Source organism: Propithecus coquereli, unplaced genomic scaffold, assembly GCF_000956105.1.
Source record: "Propithecus coquereli isolate 6110/MARCELLA unplaced genomic scaffold, Pcoq_1.0 Scaffold291, whole genome shotgun sequence".
Lineage (NCBI taxonomy): Eukaryota > Metazoa > Chordata > Mammalia > Primates > Indriidae > Propithecus > Propithecus coquereli.
The window spans coordinates 289,490-310,419 of NW_012148519.1; the positions used below are offsets into that span (position 1 = coordinate 289,490).

The window sequence follows — 20,930 nt, forward strand, 5'->3', positions numbered from 1 at the left end:
AGTACATATTCAATAATTTATTTTCCAATAAATAAAAAAAAGTTCTGTATTTTAATCACTGGCCGTGCTACTAGGCACCTACACTTATAACTTGCTGTCTTCAACTCCACGCCAAATGTCTTCTGGAAGGGAACTTCAGAGTCAAGGACCTGGGTTTGAATCCCAGCTCTGTCATTTAATAACCATGTGATCTTGAGGCGCTACTGAAGTTAAGGGAAAAGAATGAGTACTTTAATGTCCCCTATGCTATTTGTCAGGAACTTTACACAGTTTTCTTTTAAATTTTAAACTCTAAGCCTTAGTTTCTCGTATGTAAAATGGGATTTGGGAGATTCTAAAACCTGTATCATAGTTATTGTGAGGATTGAGCGAAAAATTCCTTTAAAACAGTCCCTTGCACATAGCAGATGGTTTAAAAAGTATTATTTCCTCTTAAATTTCCCATTATCACCATTTTTAAATTTAATTTTATTTTATTTTAGCCAGTCAAATTTAGCAGTTGGGGGTTGTATACCAACTTTAGCGACACTAAAACTACTATTTGGACCAGCCTATCACCATTTTAACATCACATCCTATTACCCATTCTGGGCTGCAAACCTCCCATTCTGCGGAAGAATACAGAATGCAGTTCTTTATCCAGGTCAGGTTCACCTTCTGCCCCTGCGATGCTTGACCACAGAGAACTCACTGCCTCCCGGCACACAAAGGGATAACCCACGCCCATACATTCATACACCATCACCCAGCCAATAATTTTATTTCTTACTTGCTAATCCGGGAGGCATGGCTCCCAAGCATTTCAAATTAAATCTGCTACAGTAAATAAGCTCCAGTCTGTCTGTTAGCGTCTTGGAGTATCTAAGGCATCCTTGACATTGCTCTTGATAAAAAGAACAAATTAATCTGCAGTCAGCCCTTTTATGATGGTGGCTAATGAAAGGAATAACATTAAGTGTCTACATGTTCCAAGCATCGTGCTGGGCACCCTTCATAGCCTACTTATCTCATTGTATTCTGACAACACTGGGAGACGGGTACTACTATCATCCCCATTTCACAACAAGGAAACTGAGTCTCAAGAGAGGTTAAGTCGTAAAGCTAGTAAGTAGCAAAGCTGATAACTGAATTCAGGTCTATTGGCTCCAAATCTATGCTGAGAGGCTTTGCCTTTGCTTGGTTAGTTTTTCTTACACATTTTTGTGAAAGGGTCAAGTCTGAGTCACCAGCATAGCACAGGGAGAAGCAAGGTGGCAGGCATTCAGAGGTCAGCAGGCTTGCTCAAGGTCCAGAGGCTACAGCAGCAGAGCAGGCTAAGAAGTCAGCACTCACCTTCCTGGCTGTGTTTGCGAAATGGGCCCCACAGGCCCTGCAGCTTGGTTCTGAGCCTGTTGGGGAAGGGAAGGAGCTGTACCCGGGGTTGGAATAGGCCTGTGTCCTGGCTCCCTGGGGTGGTGGGACCTCCTCAGGCTGTCCATCCAGGCAGAACCAGTTGCAGCAGGTTGCCCACATGATAAAATCTGGTGCAAAGGAGGAAGGGGGAAAAGGTCAGCGTTAAGACACACCGCTACTGCCCTGTCCATCCCTGAGAGCACAGGTGGACAGTAATACTCAATCCACACCTGCCACCAGAATCGAGGGGAGGACATGTTTTCAGGGACCACAGATTTCTTGCTGCCGCCTCTACCACCACAGTTGCTTTTGCTTATATAATAAGAGGTGAGTACCCACACCTGCTCTTCCAGAACAAGACGAGCTACCAAGTTGGCACACTGCCTTTGAAAGATTGCTGATCCCTGATCGGGTTCAATCTGAGATCTAACTTCAAATAAAAATATTTTCTTACTGTAGCAATTACAACTGGCTTAACACCCACTTTATTCTAATCCTTAGAGTTCAGACAGAACTTTATCATAGACACACACACACAATTCCACGGGGAAGATGTATTATTAGTTCTTCTTTATAAATGAGAGGCAACCCAGGCTTAAAGAAATCAAATATATAGCTAATACATAGAGAGCTAATATACAGAGTTGAGATTCTAAAAAGCCAGGTCTTCTGACCCCAAACCTAACATCCTTCTCCCTATACCATGTTGCCCTTCGATTCCCTTCCCACCAGCCAGCAGAACTAACTCCACTTACATTTGTACCCACAATCCTACATAAACTTCAATCACAGCATCTATTACAGTTTCTTGCAGATGTATCTGCTCTTTCTTTTCTCCCACTAAGCCATAAAGTCCTCTAGGGCAGGGACTACTTCTTATTCATGTCTGTAGTATACACAAGCACTGTTGTACACATAGCAGATGCTCAACAAATATCTGCTCCCTTGCCAAATCAGCAACTCTGTAGGTTTATTAAGGAGTTTTGGATTATTATTCACATTTTACATATCAAATACAGGTACTGGAGACAAGAGGGTTGACGATTTTTATGACCACAGAACAAAAAGGATCTAATCCCTCAAATGTCAGAATGACCTAAAGATTATAAGAGGGTCCGTTAAAATGCCACACACTGCTGTGATATGAGTATGTTTTTCTTAATAGACTAAGGCAGTCAATGTGGACATTTTGAGCCTGAACTCTTTGCTTACAGAGATAATAAAGGAAACATTTACTGTTACTATTTGATAACCAGTTCACACAAGAGAACTGTCTGCTCTGTCTCCTGACTCATTGTTTTAACAGTGGCGCTTTCATAGTTCAAAGATGTGGTGAGCTGGAAGGAACCAAGAGGCCAACTGGTCCAACCCTGCTCATTTTATAAAGGAAAAGAACGAGGCCCAGCAAGGGGAAGTAACTGCCTGGGTCATACAAGTTATAACCTTAGGCCTCTTGACTTTTCCAGGTTCTTTTTAGCTTTCCAACACGGCCTCCAGTGCACCTGTAATACAATTCGTTCTCTTCTGCAGGGGCCTCTGATTAACACCTGTCTCCCCCACTTGCCTATGACCCCCATGAGAACAGAGAACATGACAGTCTTACAGCACCCAGTGACACAGATGGCTCAACAAGGACTATCGAATGAATGAATCATATACAATATTTAAATCTTAACTAACCACACATTTGTTCAATTCCTAGCACATCAAAAACATTTCTGACTCAACATTACTTGTCTGAAGACTCTAAGTTCCCATAAGAGAAGGAACTAATCTGCCTTACTTGCAATTAACAGTTCACGTGGAATAACGAAGCAGAGTGCTTCACAGTGTGTGTGCGATACAGTAAATGAGCTCTTTGTTGGCAACAGAATGGGGACGACAGAGTACAGCCCTCTGAAATGGGAATTTTGTAATTCTTTAGATGCATCTGAGACAGTGTGTAATAATAAAAAGACGACAGAATCTGGCATCAGGAGGCCTGGGTCCCGAGTCCTGCTCTGCTACTTACGGGCTATGTTACCTCTACTCTCATAAGGCGTACCCTTTCTGTCCTTTGTTTTTCTCATATGGGCATTCTGTATGCTGTAAGCACTAAATAAATATTAGTTGTTGTTATCAGCATTTTAACTACAATTTCTCTGGGAAGGCAAAGGTACAAAGTAAACCTAGAAATGTCACCACAATTAGCATTTGGCTTTCTGGGCGTGTTCCCTGCAAAGGAGACAACGCCGTAGGTGAGGGGGGGAAGGCTACAAAGATGGAAATGATCAGTTCTATAGGGGCCAAAGGGTGACCAGAGAAGACTTCTCAGTGAGATGTCACACATCCTATCTTGACGTGGAATTAAGTGGAATTTACCAGAAAGTCAAGAATGGAAGAAATTTTCAAGAAAAACAAAAACAGCATGCACCATGGCATTCAAGAAACTACCAAATGCTTAGCTGGGTCAGTGGAATAGGGGTGGGGGTGGACAAAGGTATAAGCAATAAACAAGGAGCCACGGAAAACCTTGTACTCCAGGAGAAGGAACCTGGACTTTATCCTGTATGTAACGGGACACAATTAGGGGGTTTAGGCAGTCAGGTTTTATGATCTTATTTGCATGCTAGAGTAGGCACTTAAAGCAGTAAGCAGCATGGGGACAAATCAGCAAGGCGTGGGTTGGAGGCAGGAAGCTGCCAGAGACAAGATTGCAGATGGGGAGATAAGAGAAAGCACAAAGAGATCTCTGATAGAATTAGCATGATGTATCAGTTAACAGAATGAGGTGAGAGGAGGAGGAGAAAAGAGTCTAGGGACAAATGCCAGAGTCTCTGAATTACACAAGAGGACAGACAGTAGAATCATTAGCAGAGCACAGTGTCCTTCCTGTATGTAGTTCCAGCTACTTGAGAGGCTGAGGCAGGAGGATCACTTGAGCCCAGGAGTTCAAGGCTGCAGGGAGCTATAATAGTGCCCCTGCACCTCAGCATGGATGACAGAGCGAAACCCCATCTTTTAAAAACAAACAAACAAAAAAAGACAGTGGAATCATTTGCTGAAATAAAGCTCTCAGAAGAAAGCTTGTGTCTGGGGGTGGGGGGAGGGCTAAGATGATGAGTTGAGTTTTGTACCCGGGGGACATGCTGATGTACACATGGGTACATATCTGGGCTGAAGATAAAGGTCTGGGAATCCTTGGACTGTTGGAAATATGTAAAGCCAGCGTGGGGCAGGAGACTGATAAGATGGTTGGGGTCAGAAGAGGGCCTGGGAAAGCCACATCCACAGGGCAGGCAGAGGAAAGCCAACCAGCAGAACGGGAGGAGGAAGAAAGCTCAGAGGTGGGAGAACTGGAAGAGTGTTTTGAGTTTCAAGAAAAAATTATCAAATACAAAGAGGAATACAAAATGCCCAACAGACTTCATTTTAGCAAAGTGGCAGTGTGTTCTTTGCCTGAGCAGTTTAGGAAGAAAGAAGATGACTGATAACTACCCGTTGGAAAGTGAATGAGAAGTGAGAATTCACAAGATTCCAAGGATAAATTATTCTTTCAAGAACACTGACTGTGAAAGGAAGAGAGAAGGCAGTTGTTGAAGAGGATCCAGGGTCACTAAGAGAAGTGTAGACATATTCACGAACTGCCTAGGAAACTACAAAAGACTAAGGAAGGGAAGCTGGCGGTAAATGATGAGAGTAGAAGGGCCAGGAACAGAAAGAAAAGCGATCATGCGATCAGATTTGGGGGTAGACGACTCCTGGGCAGGAGGAAAGTCACTTCCCAGCAAGCGGAGGGAGGTGAAGGCAGAGGTAACCAAAGACAAGTTTATAGCATTAGCAACAGAAAGGTGAAACGATGAAATAAAAAGGAAAGGGGAATAGATTGAGCCACAGGAAAAAAACAAATTTTTCTTCCACACAAGGAATCTTCGTGCTGTAAATTTTTCCTAAGAGGTAAGCACTTTGCCACACAATGGGCAGACCCACTGGGTAAGGCACAGTGAGTAGGGAAAAACTGGAAAGCTGTATTTTGTTGAAATCCTCATGCTTTAACAAGCACTTAGGAAGCACCAGCTATGTGGTGCTTCTTGTGGACTTCTTGATACGAGATGGAAGAAAGCTCTCTTCCTTTGCTGGGAGTCAAGAGAACCCATCTTCCTCCACACTATTTTCATTCTCTCAATTTTAGTTCTAACCTTAAGTGCCTCCTCTGAACATCTCTGAAAGAAAAGCCATCAGCCTATTCAAGAATTTGCCTACTCTAAAAAGTCAGATGCAGCTCTGTGAGAAGACTTGAAATTGCCATTCTGCTATCCCATAGGCCGCACATTCAGGTGGAGAACGAAGTTTTATCCTAGGGCTGTGTGTATGTGGGGAGGGGGGTTATACTGGGAAGGAGCAGGTAGGTGACAAGTGTCCAGTGCTAAAATACCTTAGATCTACTCAGTCTAACAACAGGTTCGCTAACGTCAGCAGACCAGGCTTTTACTCTTTCTGACAGATATTTAAATAGCAAAAAAGAAACATTTCCTAATGTGGTTAGTACTCTCCTGCCAAACTGGAAAGACCTAAGCCTAAATAACAACTATATTCAGGATTATTTCAGGGGGCGGAAGGAAAGAGTTTATAATTTTAACAATGCCATATGAGCCAAACACTTTTCTCTCGGGAATATTTTTTTCATCTCTCAACCCTAAATAGACAGATACACATATGTTACTGAAGGGCTGAAAGTGGATTTGTGGAGTGTAGTAAAGAATTCTTATATGGTGGTAGCTGAAAAACTTTACTCTCTCATCTGCTAACCTCCTTCGGATCTTGAAAGAAAACTATTATCAAATCTTCACTGAGGGCTTGAAAATTCCTTCCCAAACTCCCCTCACCCTCTTCTGAAAAGACAGACTTGGCAATTTCATCCTCAAAAACAGTGTCAGACTGCTCTTCTACAGAGCTTGTTTGAAAGCTGCCAGGCTCTCCTCTTCCACCCTCCCTAAAAGGGAGAAAAGTGGGAGATGTAAGCTGGGAACGAATAAGGACATTTCCAGTTCCCTATGGAAGAACGCTGTGGTATGAGGCAAGAAGGGCTAGCTAGCACGTGGGAGTCTGTCAGCTTGATAGGTGTGCTGGTATTTCTTGGGAGACTTAGCCCTGCTGAACAGGAAAATTATAATGTTAATAATGGGGTAAAGATAAATTACCTATTTCAGGTGGGCTGGGTACGGTCATAGTTAGAGGCAAGAGGGCAGATAATGGGATTTCTACCTATTAAGTCCCAGATTCCTAAGTAACTTTAAAACACTTCTCCACTTGTTCACCTGCCCAAGGCAAATAATTTAAAGTAGATTAATGCTTGCCGTGGGCTTTCCCATGAAAGGGAGAGAGGAGTAGAAGGGTCCGGCCGGTTTGCAATGCAACTCCAAAACCACCTTGCTAATCACCAAAAACTAAGGCAGTAAAGTCCCCAAGGTTCTCATCCAATCTGTTCCGATTTTAATTAACTGCTCTGTGCACCAAGGTGTAATAGTTCTGCAATAACAGGCTTTACACGGATGCACAGACAACTACATCCTGGAATTATCACACTGCTGGTGAACCCATTGTATAATGCTTTACAAAAATCCTTTAAAATACCTAATTAAAATGCCCCCAAGCCTCAAAGAAGTACCTTTCTGACATGCAACTAAGACAATGTCTGTGATGAGCCTCACAGAATCATCTCCAGTTTGAGGGTGGTACATCTACTGTCACTAACATATTCCTGAAATGGTTAAAAGCATTTATATTGTAAATGCATAAAGAAAAGTACCCCAGGCTATGGATCATTAATTCAGAATAAGCTTAGCTTCATCTTGTATATTATCCTTAAAAAGCAATTAAAGTACAACTGCAATGGTTTTGAAAGGAAATGCTGTGAAAAGCCTATCAATATGGCTTAAGCTAAGCCTCTTCGAAATAATTGATAAGTAATTACATATTTTACATATTTTGAGAAGAAGAAAGTAGCCACTCACCACTGGAAGAATGCTTCTCATTTGCCAGGCACTGAGCCAGGTACTTTATCTAGCATTATCTCATGTCATCCTCACGGTAATTCTGGCTAGGTACATTAGTTCTTCCCATTCTCAGGTGAGAAAACCAAGGTTCAGAAAAGTTAAGTAACTTGCTAAAAGGTCACATCTAGAGGGTAATAAAGCCAAGACTTGAACCTCCATCGCTTAGATCCTGAAGCCTATGCTCTTGAGACGTATTCCTGATTTTACCAAAAAATCAATCTGTCTACCCCGCGGTCCCCTCCCTCTGAGCTTTTGCTCTCTGTCTCAATTGTAACTTTCCTGTCAGCACACAGGCATGCTCCAGGATCTCCCAGGTTTTAAAAACCCTTCCTTGTTATAAGAGAAGCACAAATTACAACCACAACGTGTTACCACCAATGGCTAAAATGGAAAAGAGGGACTAGCACGTGTTGGTAAGGATGTAGAGCAACTGGAACTCTAACACTGCTGGCCAAAGTGTACAAATGATTTGCTAACCACACACACACACACACACACACACACACACACACACACACACACACTTCCATGGCTTTGCAATCCCACTTCCAAGTATACTCAACAGAAATACGTTCGCCTAAACAAGTAAACAGTAATATTCTTGGAAACACTATTGTAATAGCCCCAAGCTAGAAACAACCCAAGCATCCATCAACAGTGGAATGGAGAAGTAAATTATGGTATGTTCATACAGCAATGAGAATAAACAACAATACAGATGACTCTTACAATGTCGAGTGAAAGCCGCAGGCACAAATGAATACATACCAAATTATTCCACTTACATAAAATTCAAGAACAGGCAAACTAATCTGTGTGTTTGAGATCAGGATAGTGGTTATCCTTGGGGGTAGAACAGTAGATGGAAGGTGGCACAAGGGAGCTTCTGGGAACATTCTCTTAATCTGAGTGATTACACAGATATTCGTACATTGTGAAAGTTCATCAAACTGTACGTTTACAATGTGTATACTTCTCTAGTGACATTTCAATTAAAAGTTTAGATGAGAGATTTTTTAAAGCACCTAGAATATTTGTAATTTGTAAAGAAAACAAAAACAAAAAACCCCAACCCCATTTTGACTCTACATTTTCCCCTCTCCAATAAAGCTCCTTTTCTCTGCTCTCCTCTAAATCAAAATTTCTCCAAATATTTGACTTCATTTCCTTAATCTCTAATTCACACTTCAACTTTCTCCAAGCTAGCTTGACCCAACCATTCCACCTAATCTCTTCTTTTCAAGGTCGCTAAGGAATTCCAAGTGGCCGGATCTAACTGGCACTTCTCTATGCCCATCTTACTCAACCTCTCAGCAGTGCTGGGCATAAGCGACCCTTCCCTCCTTCTTGAAGCTCTCCCCCCTCTAATCATCTCTTAGCTCCCAGAACTCTGCACCCTTGGCTTTCTTCCTACCTCAAAGCCTCTTTGCTGGCTTTTCTCCTCCCTTTGTTCTTAAATGCTGTGAGCGCTCGCGCAACCTTGGGCCACCCTTTCCATCCACACCTCAGGTAGCTTTAAACATCGTCCTTCAACTGAAGATTCATAAATTCCTACCTCCATCTCCCCTCCCCCTGACAAGGGGCTAAATCATCATCTTTTATCTACTACTTACATTCCTCAACTTAGGCCCTTTGGTACTGATGTTTGCTCCTCCTGCTTGGACTGTTCTCCCCAGAACTTCACATGGTTAGCTCCTTCTTGTCATCCAGGCATCCGCTTAAATATCACTTTCTAATCTCATACATAGTACTTGGTATAAGCTGATATTATTTGCATACTTGTTAAAGTGCCTTCCCTAACTAGACTAGAAACTCCACGAGGGCAGGCACTTTGTGCTCCACTGAATTTCCAGAGACTAGAATGGCTTCTTGGGCAAAAGAACAGCCTAACTGGCTTCCAAGCTTCAATTCCTGCCTCTATCCAATTCTTTCTCCACAAGGCATCATCCACTCTCCTCCTCCATGCAAAACACACACTCTTAAAGCTCTTTAATGGATTCCCATTGCATTTTAGAATAAAAATCCCCACTCCTCACATGGTTAAAAGATCCTACCCACTTCTCCAATTCATGTTGTGCTACTGCAAGCATAAACCTCAGCCCTCGTGACCTCGCAGTTCTTCACACACACAGGTCCCCTTCCTGCCTCAGGTCTCTGCATTTGTTCTCTCTGCTGCCTCTACTGCTCTTCTCAGCCTTCAGATCTCATCTCAAATGTCACCTATAAGAAGTCCTCCCCAGTCACACACACTGTCTCACTGCCTTTTGGTTTCCTTCACAAGTACTATCAAAATCTGCAATTGTATTCTGTTTGTTGATTCAGTCTGTCTCCACGAACAGGAACCTCATCTGTCCTCATATTTCCATCCACAGCAGCCAGCTCGGTGCCACTTCATATTAGGCACCCAAATAATTTGTGGAATGAACAAACTGAGGTCAGAGAACATTCAGTATTTTATCAGTGTAGCTGATGAGGCAAGTACTAGTTATCTCTCCTTAGGGGCAAAAGCATTTTCTCAGTATTTATAGTGGCAAAGTGACTGCGAGAAAGAAAAAGTCCTCTATCAAAAACGAAGGGTAGCTAACCTTAGGCAGGTTACTTGAGCTTTTTAAGTCTGCTTCCTCACCTATATAAAAGGAATAATGTTTCCCATGTTGGAGGGTAAGTGTAGGGATGAGAAATAACATAAAGTACCTAACATTATCTAAGCATTAGATAAACAGCACATTAAAAAAACTATTAAACTCTAAGTTACAACTCTAAAATGGCAATGGCCTACAGGTTTAACAGGGGCTATGAGCCGGAAAGCCCCAAGGTCTCTCTCCTCCTCTCTCTGGTCACCCAAAGCTTAGGTTTCCTACCACCCAAGGCACTGGGTGGGGCAGGCTCTGACACAGCTGATTACACCAACAACATAAAAACAATCACCTGTATCCTGAGAACTCACCTGAAATTTAAAATCATCTCCTAACTTGGAAGGCTGCCTACTTTTAAAAATAAGTTAGTCTGGCAAGAAACTTAACTCCCTTGAAACTGTTTAATTTAAAACAGAATCTCAGGGTTGCATTTGGAATTTTCCAGTAAACCTGCCTTAGGTATCCACCCTAACTTGGGAAGATTTAAAATGCTAGTGACAACACAATGAGCATAAAATAGGGCAACTGCTGCATTGGTAAGTAAGCGATCTGCTGAGTAAACCATATTACTAACTGGTCTCATTTGTTGGGTGTGGACATGTGAAGCATGTTCTCTGTGACACTGAGATTATTTCTGAGATATTTTAGAATAAAGAACTCAGAGTACCTAAGTCACAGAGGAGACAAGTATATGGTGGAACTTTAGAACCCAAGGCTGGAATTAGAACAATTCACTGCTCAAGTGGTACACGGGCTGGACATAAACAAGGGATATTTCAAAGGCTGGCACTCAGTGGAAGAAAATATTTCCAAAGGCTTTAAGTCCTAATAGATATTTTCCATTCTCCGAGGCAGCCCTTTAGATGTCGGTAATGGATAATGCATATTTCTTAGGTAAGAATTTTATTTTAGGGCTAAAATTTTTTTTTTTTTTTTTTTTGAGACAGAATCTTACTCTGTTGCCCCGGCTAGAGTGCCATGGCTTCAGCCTAGCTCACAGCAACCTCAAACTCCTGGGCTCAAGCGATCCTACTGTCTCAGCCTCCCGAGTAGCTGGGACTACAGGCATGCGCCACCAAGCCTGGCTAATTTTTTCTCTGTCCAGATAATTTCTTTCTATTTTTAGTAGAGATGGGGTCTTGCTCTTGCTCAGACTGGTCTCGAACTCCTGACCTTGATCCACTCGCCTCGGCCTCCCAGAGTGCTAGGATTACAGGCTTGAGCCACCGCGCCCGGCTTAGGGCAAAATTTTAAGACAACAGAATTGAGGGGGTAAAAAAAAAAGCTATTCCCAAATATGTTTTACTTTGGCTAAAGAATCAGACTGACTTTAGATCCTGGCTCTAACACTGAATGAATGAATGAGCTTAGTTAAGTTGCCTCTATGAGCTTCATAATAACAGGAATAAACTGACCTACACCTCACAGGCTGGACACACAGGAGGTACTCAGTATAAAGAGTTGTCATACCTTAATCTGGCTTTTCAATCTTATATAAAGAGTAAATGGTAGGCATTATGATAAGGCACAGGCACCAATAACCAGGATTATATGTTTGCCTCTCTCCAGGTTCTGGAGCTTCCATTCACACCAAGGTGTCACTGACTTCAAAGACACTAGGAATGGAGTCTCTTCTCTCCTCCAGTCTCATAGGATTGAAGGATTGAAGCTTTAGGAGATAATCTTTTGTGCTTATTTCAGGTGGCAGACAAGGGAAATACTGAGTTGTTATTCAGAGTCACGGTTCCTGAAGTTCCTCTTCAGATGATAAAGACAAAGTTAAAACATTACAAAACACCAAACATGTGCCGAGTTTGCGTCTGTTGTCTCATTTAATATAATCACCTTACAAAAAGCATAATTAAAACCCTCATTTTGTGAATGAAGGGGCTGGGCCTTGAGGATTGGGTAACTGGACCAAGGTCACATAGCTAGTAGGTGATGGATGTGAGTCCAAGTTCCTAGGCCCCTCCGCTGGGACCACTAATTGTGGTCCTACAGAAATATGGGCTGCTTTCACCCTCCACCCTGCCTACCTTTAGCACTAGTAATTCAGGGGCCTGTGGACTGGGAGAGCAAGGTCAATGACTTCACTGTACGAGGGGCCTGTAGAGATGACGTATTTAACACTAGTTCTTACCCCATTCTAAAGACACCAAAAAGGGGTATCTACTCACCAAGCCAACCTTCCAACACTTGAACACCTTGCAAAAAGTATAAGAAGACAGAAAAACCATTGCTAGGACTCTAGAATCTTAATTTATACATCCAATAAATCATCTGCATTTCCTACTTTCTACAGCTTAGGGGTAGTAGTGATATAGACCCCCAACTTTCTAAATATAAAGCCTTTAATTGATATTTAAGACGCATTTCAGTTTCTTTCTTTCAACAGAACTCAAAGGGTCTATTTAATAGGAAGGAGATGTCAGTGCTTTATCAAAGATGAAGAGGTCAGACAGGGATGGTGGGATAAAGGCTCCTCCGCTGGGACCTTTCTTGGCCACGATGAAGACAGCAGAAGGCACCAGTCCCAGTTCCTGCAGAGGCTGTAAAAATACGGAATGCTCACGAATTTTCGTGTCATCCTTGCACAGGGGCCATGCTAACCTTCTCTGTATTGTTCCAATTTTAGTATGTGCTGCCGAAGTGAGCACGCATTTCAGTTTCTATTCTTGCTCACCTTTGTTCAGCTTAAGAGGGGTTTTTGACTTAATTATCTCAACTGCAACTATTGCCCTATTACCCTCCTTTTAGTGTTTTCAGGCTGGGCATGATGGCTCATGCCTGTAATCCCAGCATTCTAGGAGGCTGAAGTGAGCCCAGGAGTTCAAGGTTTCAGTGAGCTCATACCACTGCACTCCAGCCTGGGCAACAGTGAGATCCTCTTGTCTCTTTAAAAAAAATACCAAAAATGTTTTCACTGGGTAATTATTAAATAATAATGAAAGTCAATCCTTAGTGCTCACAGCCTTAATCTGAGCTTGAGTTACCCTATTATTGTTTCAGTCCCTCAAATGTCAAGCTTATTTTGGCTTTAGGAATTTCCCTCAAGCTGTTCTCTCAGGCTGGGGCACTGTTCCCACCCCACTTCCCTTGTGTAGCATTTATTTCCTAAGGGAAACCTTCCCTGACCCTGTGCTCTCATAGCATCTTACACACCTCCCTGTATCTCGAATTCATTTTTCAGATTATCTATTTAGCACTGCTCTCTGCCAGTTCCTCTGGGGATTCCAGGAGGTACGACGACAAGCAAGGTCCCTGAATCTCATGGTGATTATATTCTGGAGGAATGAGAATTCTAGCAGCACTATATCTAATCAATTGGCCAACAATTTGTATAATTCGTTTAAAGTATTTTTCTCCCATAGTTAAGGTGTGGAAAGTGCAACAAGAAACAAGAGTGAGCCTATTTCACAGCTTTATTCTCAGCCTTAATGCCAGGTAAATGGAATCACCACACATTTGTTGAATTATTAACTAATGGTAACAGCAATAGAGCTTTTTATTTAAAAAAAAAAAGGGGGGGGACAGAGGCTGGGTGTGGCAGCTCATGCCTGTAATCTCAGCACTTTGGGAAGCTGAGGGGGACACTGCTTAAGGCCAGGAGTTCAAGACTAGCCTGGGTAACATAGTGAGACCCCATCTGTACAAAAATAATAATAATAAAAATTAGCCAGGTGTGGTGGCCCACACCTGTAGTCCCAGCTACTCGGGAAGCTGAGGCAGGAGGATCACTAGAGCCCAGGAGTTGGAGGTTGCAGTGAGCTGTGACTGCACCATGACACTTCAGTCTAGGCAACAGAGTGAGACCCTGTCTCTAAAAAAAAAAAAAAAAAAAAAAGTCTCAAAAAAAAAAAAATTCATGCTTGAAAAGTACACAATTATGATTCCAGGATGATCAGCAAATTACAGATTTTAAACACATATAACCAAAGCAATACCTTTAAGGAAAAAAAACCTAAGAGTAACATGCCTACCTCAAACATGCTGAAGATAATTCTTTAAGTGTCTCCTAAGACTCCTTGAAAAACAAAGAAAGTAAGGTAACAGACTGAGCTTCAAAAAATAACAGAGAAATGTTTAAACTGTCAGTTATTACAGAAGTAGAAAACCAGAAAGGGAGAGCCCGGAAGAGGAACAACCGTTAACTTCCATCTCTTCCGTGCGTGAAAAGGCACTGAAGGCTTCAATGTCTTCACCGTGGTTTTGGTTTGGAATAGTGCTGCAATGGGAAGTGCAAATACAAATAAACATGAAAAAAACAAATACAAAAGTAAAATAACAGAGAAAAGAAATGCTAGAAATCAAATAAACTGACCTATACCAGCTACGCCCAAGTCTGGGTGGAGTTCTGCCTGTTGTTCCCAACTCACAGGACCCAAGCAAGGTGAAAGGAGAAACATAACAAAAGGATAATAAGAAATACAACAGCAGAGAGTCTTGGAGTATAAAGTGTTAAAATGACAATAGGAATAAAGGGGAAAGGACAGAGATTTCACTTCCCACTAGCAGTAAGTGAGCTCTTTTCCTTAAGTGGTAACTGCTGTAAACAACTGAAAAGCATACATAATAATCACAAGTTATAAATGTTCTTGGAAACTCCCTGGTTTCAACTAGTCCATGACAAATATCTGCAGAGGGACCTCAGCATCTGCTATGAAGTTCAGGGAAAAGTAATTCTAACCAATGGAGCTGTGCCAAAATATCACCCCAGGGGTCTGACCAATTAAATGGCTGCTTCTTAGCGTGGAGTTCAGAAAAGATGACAGATTGAACACTGCAGCAGAGAAACCTACACACTTCCTTTCAGCCCAGGCATTCCGCCCCAAAGGACGAGTCAATCAGGAAAGCAAGCAGTTCAGAGTAAAGTCTTCTAACCAGACTGAAAACAGAGAATAAATGGGCCTGCACTTTAATTACAGCAGGATCCTTCTTCCATCAAAACTGATGACAAAGCTCACTAAGAATAAAGAGACTCTGATCCCCCTACTCTTGTGCAGGAAATAGGATTGAATAGATAAGCTTTTCTGGACCTTCTGATGAAGAAGCTGCTTTCACAATATCTTATCACAGTGACTAATGGGTAACCAGGATTTAAAAAAAAAAAAAAAAAAAAGCCAGGGACTAGGTGCGAGGGTTTGAGGGTTTCTGGCACTCCAGGACAGGAATTCTGTCTAGGCTCAAAATTACGCAATTTACCCTTTTAAAGCAGACTGCACAAAAGTTACTACAGCCAAATGTACTGAGTGTGCAATGAACAGAACTCTAGATTCTGGGGTTATGTGACCGCTTTAAACCTTATTTTCCTCAAAACAACAGAACCTGCTACAATGAAAAGATAATTGAAAGGATTAAAATAATGTATGTCAAAGCAGAGCCCAGCTTTTAGCCCAGCATATAATTGGTGTTTGATAAAAGTTGGCTGTAAATAATTTAAACCAAGAATTTTTTAATGTTCTTTAAAGAAACAAAATTTATCTGCTCTATCCCCTGCTTTATTTTTTCCTTTAGGAATGCCAACACCTTTAATCACGTTTAGTTTTTGAACCGCTCCCTCTGAGAACTAAATGACTCCAGGCCCCTCCCACCAGCTCTTAATAATCCCTTGAAAAACCTCTCTCCGAGGGGGTCAGACTTGGTTTATACTCCTAGCAGCCCCAGGTTGTTAAAATCTCTTCCCAATTCCACCCCACTGCTCAACTGCTAGTGAGTTTGTTTAGAATTTCTCCCTTAGCTCCTCTACCCTTCTTCCCTGTCAAATTCAGAGAAAAATTAATGCATTCCTCTGGCCCCTACCTGGTGCACCATAAATGCTTGCAAGGCACTGAAGTCAGATGGGATTTTGTGATAAATCCAGGATGATTTCAGACTAAGCACCCCTTCCTCCCACAGACCTTTTGCTTGGTTTGATGTTTGATCTCAATCTGAAAATTATGCTGACTTTTTGAAATGATTTCTGCCAGGATGTTATATGCCCAGTATCTATCCCAAGAAGCAGAAATGGAGATTTCTAGTTCACCTAATATTAAAAAAAAAAGCAAAACCCTTTGTAGTCTCACCGTATTCTCTCTGTGCAAAGAACTCTTTGCCTTATCCCACAACAAAGTGCAAAATGCCTCATATTCGCTACCCCTTGATAGATTCAAGAAAACAAGACACCTGTGCTAACATCAGAAAAGAATATTCTCACTACTTTCCATGCAAAGTCACTAGACCATCCACATCGAGATAGGCTGATACTTTACCCATGTACTTCTAGAATTACAATGTGTAAGGACAGACAGTCTTCTTCGAATGTGTCAAGGATCCGAAATGCACAAAAAACATTCTCAAGACCTTTACCTACCCCGTATTATGGATTGAGACCAGCAGAATTGACCTGCTCTAAAATAACTCAAGTGGTTATTATAATCCGCAAAGATCCCAAGAGGATTCTCTCTCTGCAGGTGGTTATCCTATAGCCAATACAGTCCCCTAATGAACATAATGAAGCAGATTTCACAGTAGGAAGCAACAGGAAAAATGGGGTGGGTTGCTGAGATTGTTTACCAGTGAGTGATGGCAAACCAATAACTTATTTAATCTCTACTCCAGAGACTTGCCAAGGGGTGAAATAATTCATCAGCTGGCATTAGATCCAGCCGCCAGTACCCAAGGAAACATCAATTCAAAAACTAAAAAAAAAGTTCACAGAGGCCCAGTAGTAATTTGTAAACCACATGTTTTCTAAACATTCAAAAAGTGTGCTAGAGGCTGGGCAAAGTAGCTTATGCCTGTAATCCTAGCACTCTGGGAGGCTGAGTCAGCAGGATTGCTTGAGCTCAGGAGTTCAAGAGCAGCCTGAGCAAGAATGAGACCTTTTCTCTACTAAAAAGAGAAAAATTAGCCAGGCATCACAGAGCATGCACCTGTAGTCCCAGCTCCTTGGGAGGCTGAGGCAGGAGGATCGCTTGAGCCCAGGAGTTTGAGGCTACAGTGAGCTATGCTGATGCCACTGCACTCTAGCCCAAGGCGACAAAGTAAGATTCAAAAAAAAAATTGTGCTAGAAGTCCTAGAACCCAATAAAAGCAACCTGTTACTTAAAAGGATGGTGAATTATAGGCTAAAATTTCCTACTGTTATTTTTAAAAATAGCCTAACACAGACTGAATCTCACATCTACCAAAAGTAACAGATCAGCAGTCAATTCAGCGGTTTCATTTTATAAACTATATGGATGCAATATAGGGTAAGCTGGGAAAAACCATGCCCCGGGAAGAAAGAATAATTGGTCCCTAGAAGAAAGATGTGCATCTGGATAAAGGAAAGAACAGTAAAGGACTAGTTCTGTTAGCTTCTCTTCAAACCAGAAACAGAGACTTCTTCAGCCAACCTCAAATATTAGAAGTCTTGACTTTTTAACAATACCAAGTCTCAAAACACAGGCATACAAGTTACAGTAGACAAGCACATCCTATTTGCACTTGACTTCCTGCTTGGGGCTGTCTCATCTCTTTACACTGCTGCTCCCTAGGCCAACAGTGTTAGACCTTCCACAAACAGGTATCCTCTCATATCTGCCGCCAGCTGGTTCACTGGACAGTATTTCAGTGACAATAAAATACATTATTCTATGAGTCAGGCAAAAGATTCACCTGACAAGCACAAAAATACAATCCTGAGCCTCTAAGACACTCTGGATCTCCCACGCTTCATACTGACATCTGACCTAGAGTAAGCAATAAAAACTTATCGCAAATAGTGCTGAGATAAGGGAATAGCCTGAAACAAATTTGGAATGGGAAGGCTGGGAAAAAGAGCAAGAAAAATTGGAAATGTTTTAAAAATTAAACGTTGGCCCCTTTTCAAATGCTGAAGGAACAGATTTCTGTCCGCCAGTCCCCACTGAGCAGATTCCCAGAAGGGAGGGATTGAGAAAGTTAAACTGCCCTTCTGGTGAACACTGCCCAGAATCCAACCTGCTGCCAACCCGACAGAGTCTCCTTTTCAGCACTGCAAAAGCCTCCACTTCAGATGTAACTTCCACTACTTTCAAAGACCTGGTGTCCCCAGGCCACATTCAGTCTCAGGAGTAAACAATGGGCAACAACGCCCCAGTTTCTATGGACAAGTCACTTAGCCTCTTTGGGTCTGTTTTCTCATCTGGAAAATAGGAGTGTTGAACTACACTCATCTCTAATGTTTTTTCCAGCTGTAGAAAAAATTGGGGGATTCAATATATTGAATGGTTAGCAGAAGCTTCTGTGGCTTCCTGCGTTATTTCTTTGGTCAAGTAAGATGCCTCTGATATCCCACATCCCGCAGTGTGAATAAATGCCTGATCTATCTCTCCAGCACCCACGAATTTTTTTCTCTTTCCCTTGAAAGGTGGATCAAAAAACTTCCCACCTGAAAGCAATAGACTGACAAACCTTAAGAATTGTTCTGTATACATGGTCTTTTCATGAAATTCTTAATGTAATCACCACTCAATTCCCACGCTGGTCATATGATTCATGGGGAGAAAAGAGCCACAAAAGGATGAAGCAAAGCTGACCAGCAGCATGTGGCACACCCCCACAGTGACTGCTAATGGGGAAAGAATGAGGCAAAATCTAGATTAAAAAAGGGAGTGGTGAAGACAAGTTTGGTGAGTCAGTACAAGAGAAAACACAGCTAGTTTAATAGGAAAGAAAAGGAGATGGGAAAGGAAGAAGAAAAGCAAAGAAGGGGAAAAATCTAAACCAAAGAGCAGCAATTTAACTCTGAAATTCTGTTCATCCATTCACTTATTCACGTGACAAATATCAAATGCCTGCTATATGCAGGGAACTGAACTAGATGCTCGAGGAAATACAAAGGTCAATCAGACAGATCTGCTCCATTAGGTTACAGTCTAGTAAGAGAGATAAAGGGATGTACACAGGCAACTGAAATATGTGGCAGAAGGTGTATTGTGCCATAAAGCACACACAAAAGAGAATTCTCTGCTATGAGTCTCGGGAGGAAGTGATTGCCTGCAGTGAGGGATCAGACAAGGGAGGCTACACAGGAAGAAGGACACTCCAAGCCGAAAGTGTGACAGAAACCCCAGTTGGAAATCAAGGATGTAGAGGTGCAGTGAGTAGCTGAATTTGACTGGAGACGTACAGAGGCATGAAGGGGAGGGAAAGTATTAATAATACTACCAGTGACCTAGAGAGCCATGGCTAAATTGGACAGCTGGACTGGAGCCAGACTGACTATTCAGAACTCAGCCTTAGAATCTGAACTGAAATCCAGTGGAGGAGGAAGGGAAGGTGGGAAGTTGACAAACTAGGAGCTAGAAGAGGAAACTCAAAACTTTACCAATACATTTAAGATAATAAAATCAACACGAAATCAGTATGTGCAGATATGTAAAGTCCCTCCATAGAGGCAGAATGTCTTCCAAACTAAAAGTAAGAGAGGACAGAAAGGTTTGGATGATGGCATGACTGTACAGTGTTTAAACAAAGAATGTGACCACATGGAAGACTGGTTAACAAAGAAATTTAGAAAAATCTAGAAAACACAGAGAGGGGCATTTTGACTTCAGAATTGCCCAAGGCAGAGAAATACTGGAGCTAGGTGACACATCATCTTCTCTGCAGTGGAACAAGGTTAGTTCATGAAGTTTAAAGGGGAACAACATATAAGTACCAGCTAGAAGTATGGGCTCTTAGAGTCAGAGGGACGTGGTTCAAATCTCAGTTCAGCATCTTACCAGCTTGAACAAAGCCTTGGTTTCCTCATTTGTATATTGAAGATAACTGTGCCTACTTTGCCAGATGCTCTCTGGGAGAATTAAATGTCCAATTGTATGCAAAGTACTAAATATAACACCTTGTATATAGGAAGCAATTAATACTCTTAGCTTTTTTTTAACTGTATTCTCCCCCCCAAAACCATTCTATCTCATAATTCCATTCTCACAAGCAAGATGGATATAAAATTTGATTTCCCAGATATCTTGATATTGAAAACCAATTATCCTGGCAAAATCCAGAATCCTGTTAACAGGAAAGTAATCCTTCACTCTAATAAATTGGCATTCCATTCTAAGCTCAGTTACTCAAGTCTGAATATAACCCTGTCTCTGAAAAACCATTTCCAAGTACTCAACAAAATACATTTTATGACCTGAGATCAGACCGAAAACATAGTGACCAAAATCCTGAGAGGTCTGAGAAGCTAGATTGGCATCCCCCTGGCCAGCCCTACCCAATGCTACCCTCAATCTGCAACAAGCCAATATGTATAATACCTTCCCATACTTCTCCTTCACCCTCCACCCCGCCAGTACTCTTCAAGAACCACACAATATTTACCACAAGAATGAATTTCAAACACAATTTTCCTTAACATCACAATTCACTGCAATCCACCATTCCTGCACTGAGGCTCCCTTCTGATTTACTGAACTTATTCCACACTTTTCTTCCCCTCCTCCTTTCCCCTCCCCCACTCCACTCCCGAACTACCCAAGTTACTACAGAAAAATCAGACTATTTAACAGGGTTCCCAACAGATTCATACAGCTGGGGCTAAGCCATCACTGGACTCTGAAAACCTTTTATTCATCTTTAGTTGACATCCTGATAGGACTTTCCAAAGAGAGGTGTTGTACCAGGTTTAGAGCATGGGGCCTGGAGTCAGACAACTCATATCTTCCCCCTGCATGACCTAGTCAAGGTGATAAACTTCCCTAAGCTTCATTCGAAGCTCTAAAATGAGGTCATTCATGCAAACCTTATCAACAAAGTGCCCCCAAAACAGGAAATCCTACTGTTTACTACTTCGTCTAAGTAATCTTCCAACCCCTATCCCTTCTTCCATTCCTTCTTTGCTGGGTAACTAGGAAGC

General features: G+C 41.9%; 1 protein-coding gene across 2 annotated transcripts in view; it reads right to left on the bottom strand.

Moving 5' to 3' along the window:
- Positions 1–20,930, bottom strand: part of RFFL (ring finger and FYVE-like domain containing E3 ubiquitin protein ligase) — a 62,422-nt gene that overhangs the window by 13,286 nt on the left and 28,206 nt on the right. For both annotated transcript variants that reach the window (XM_012648674.1, XM_012648673.1), the window contains exon 2: positions 1,333–1,520. In XM_012648674.1, the coding sequence (XP_012504128.1) occupies positions 1,333–1,512 (180 nt within the window). In that variant the 5' untranslated portion in view covers positions 1,513–1,520. The remainder of the gene's footprint in view (positions 1–1,332; positions 1,521–20,930) is intronic.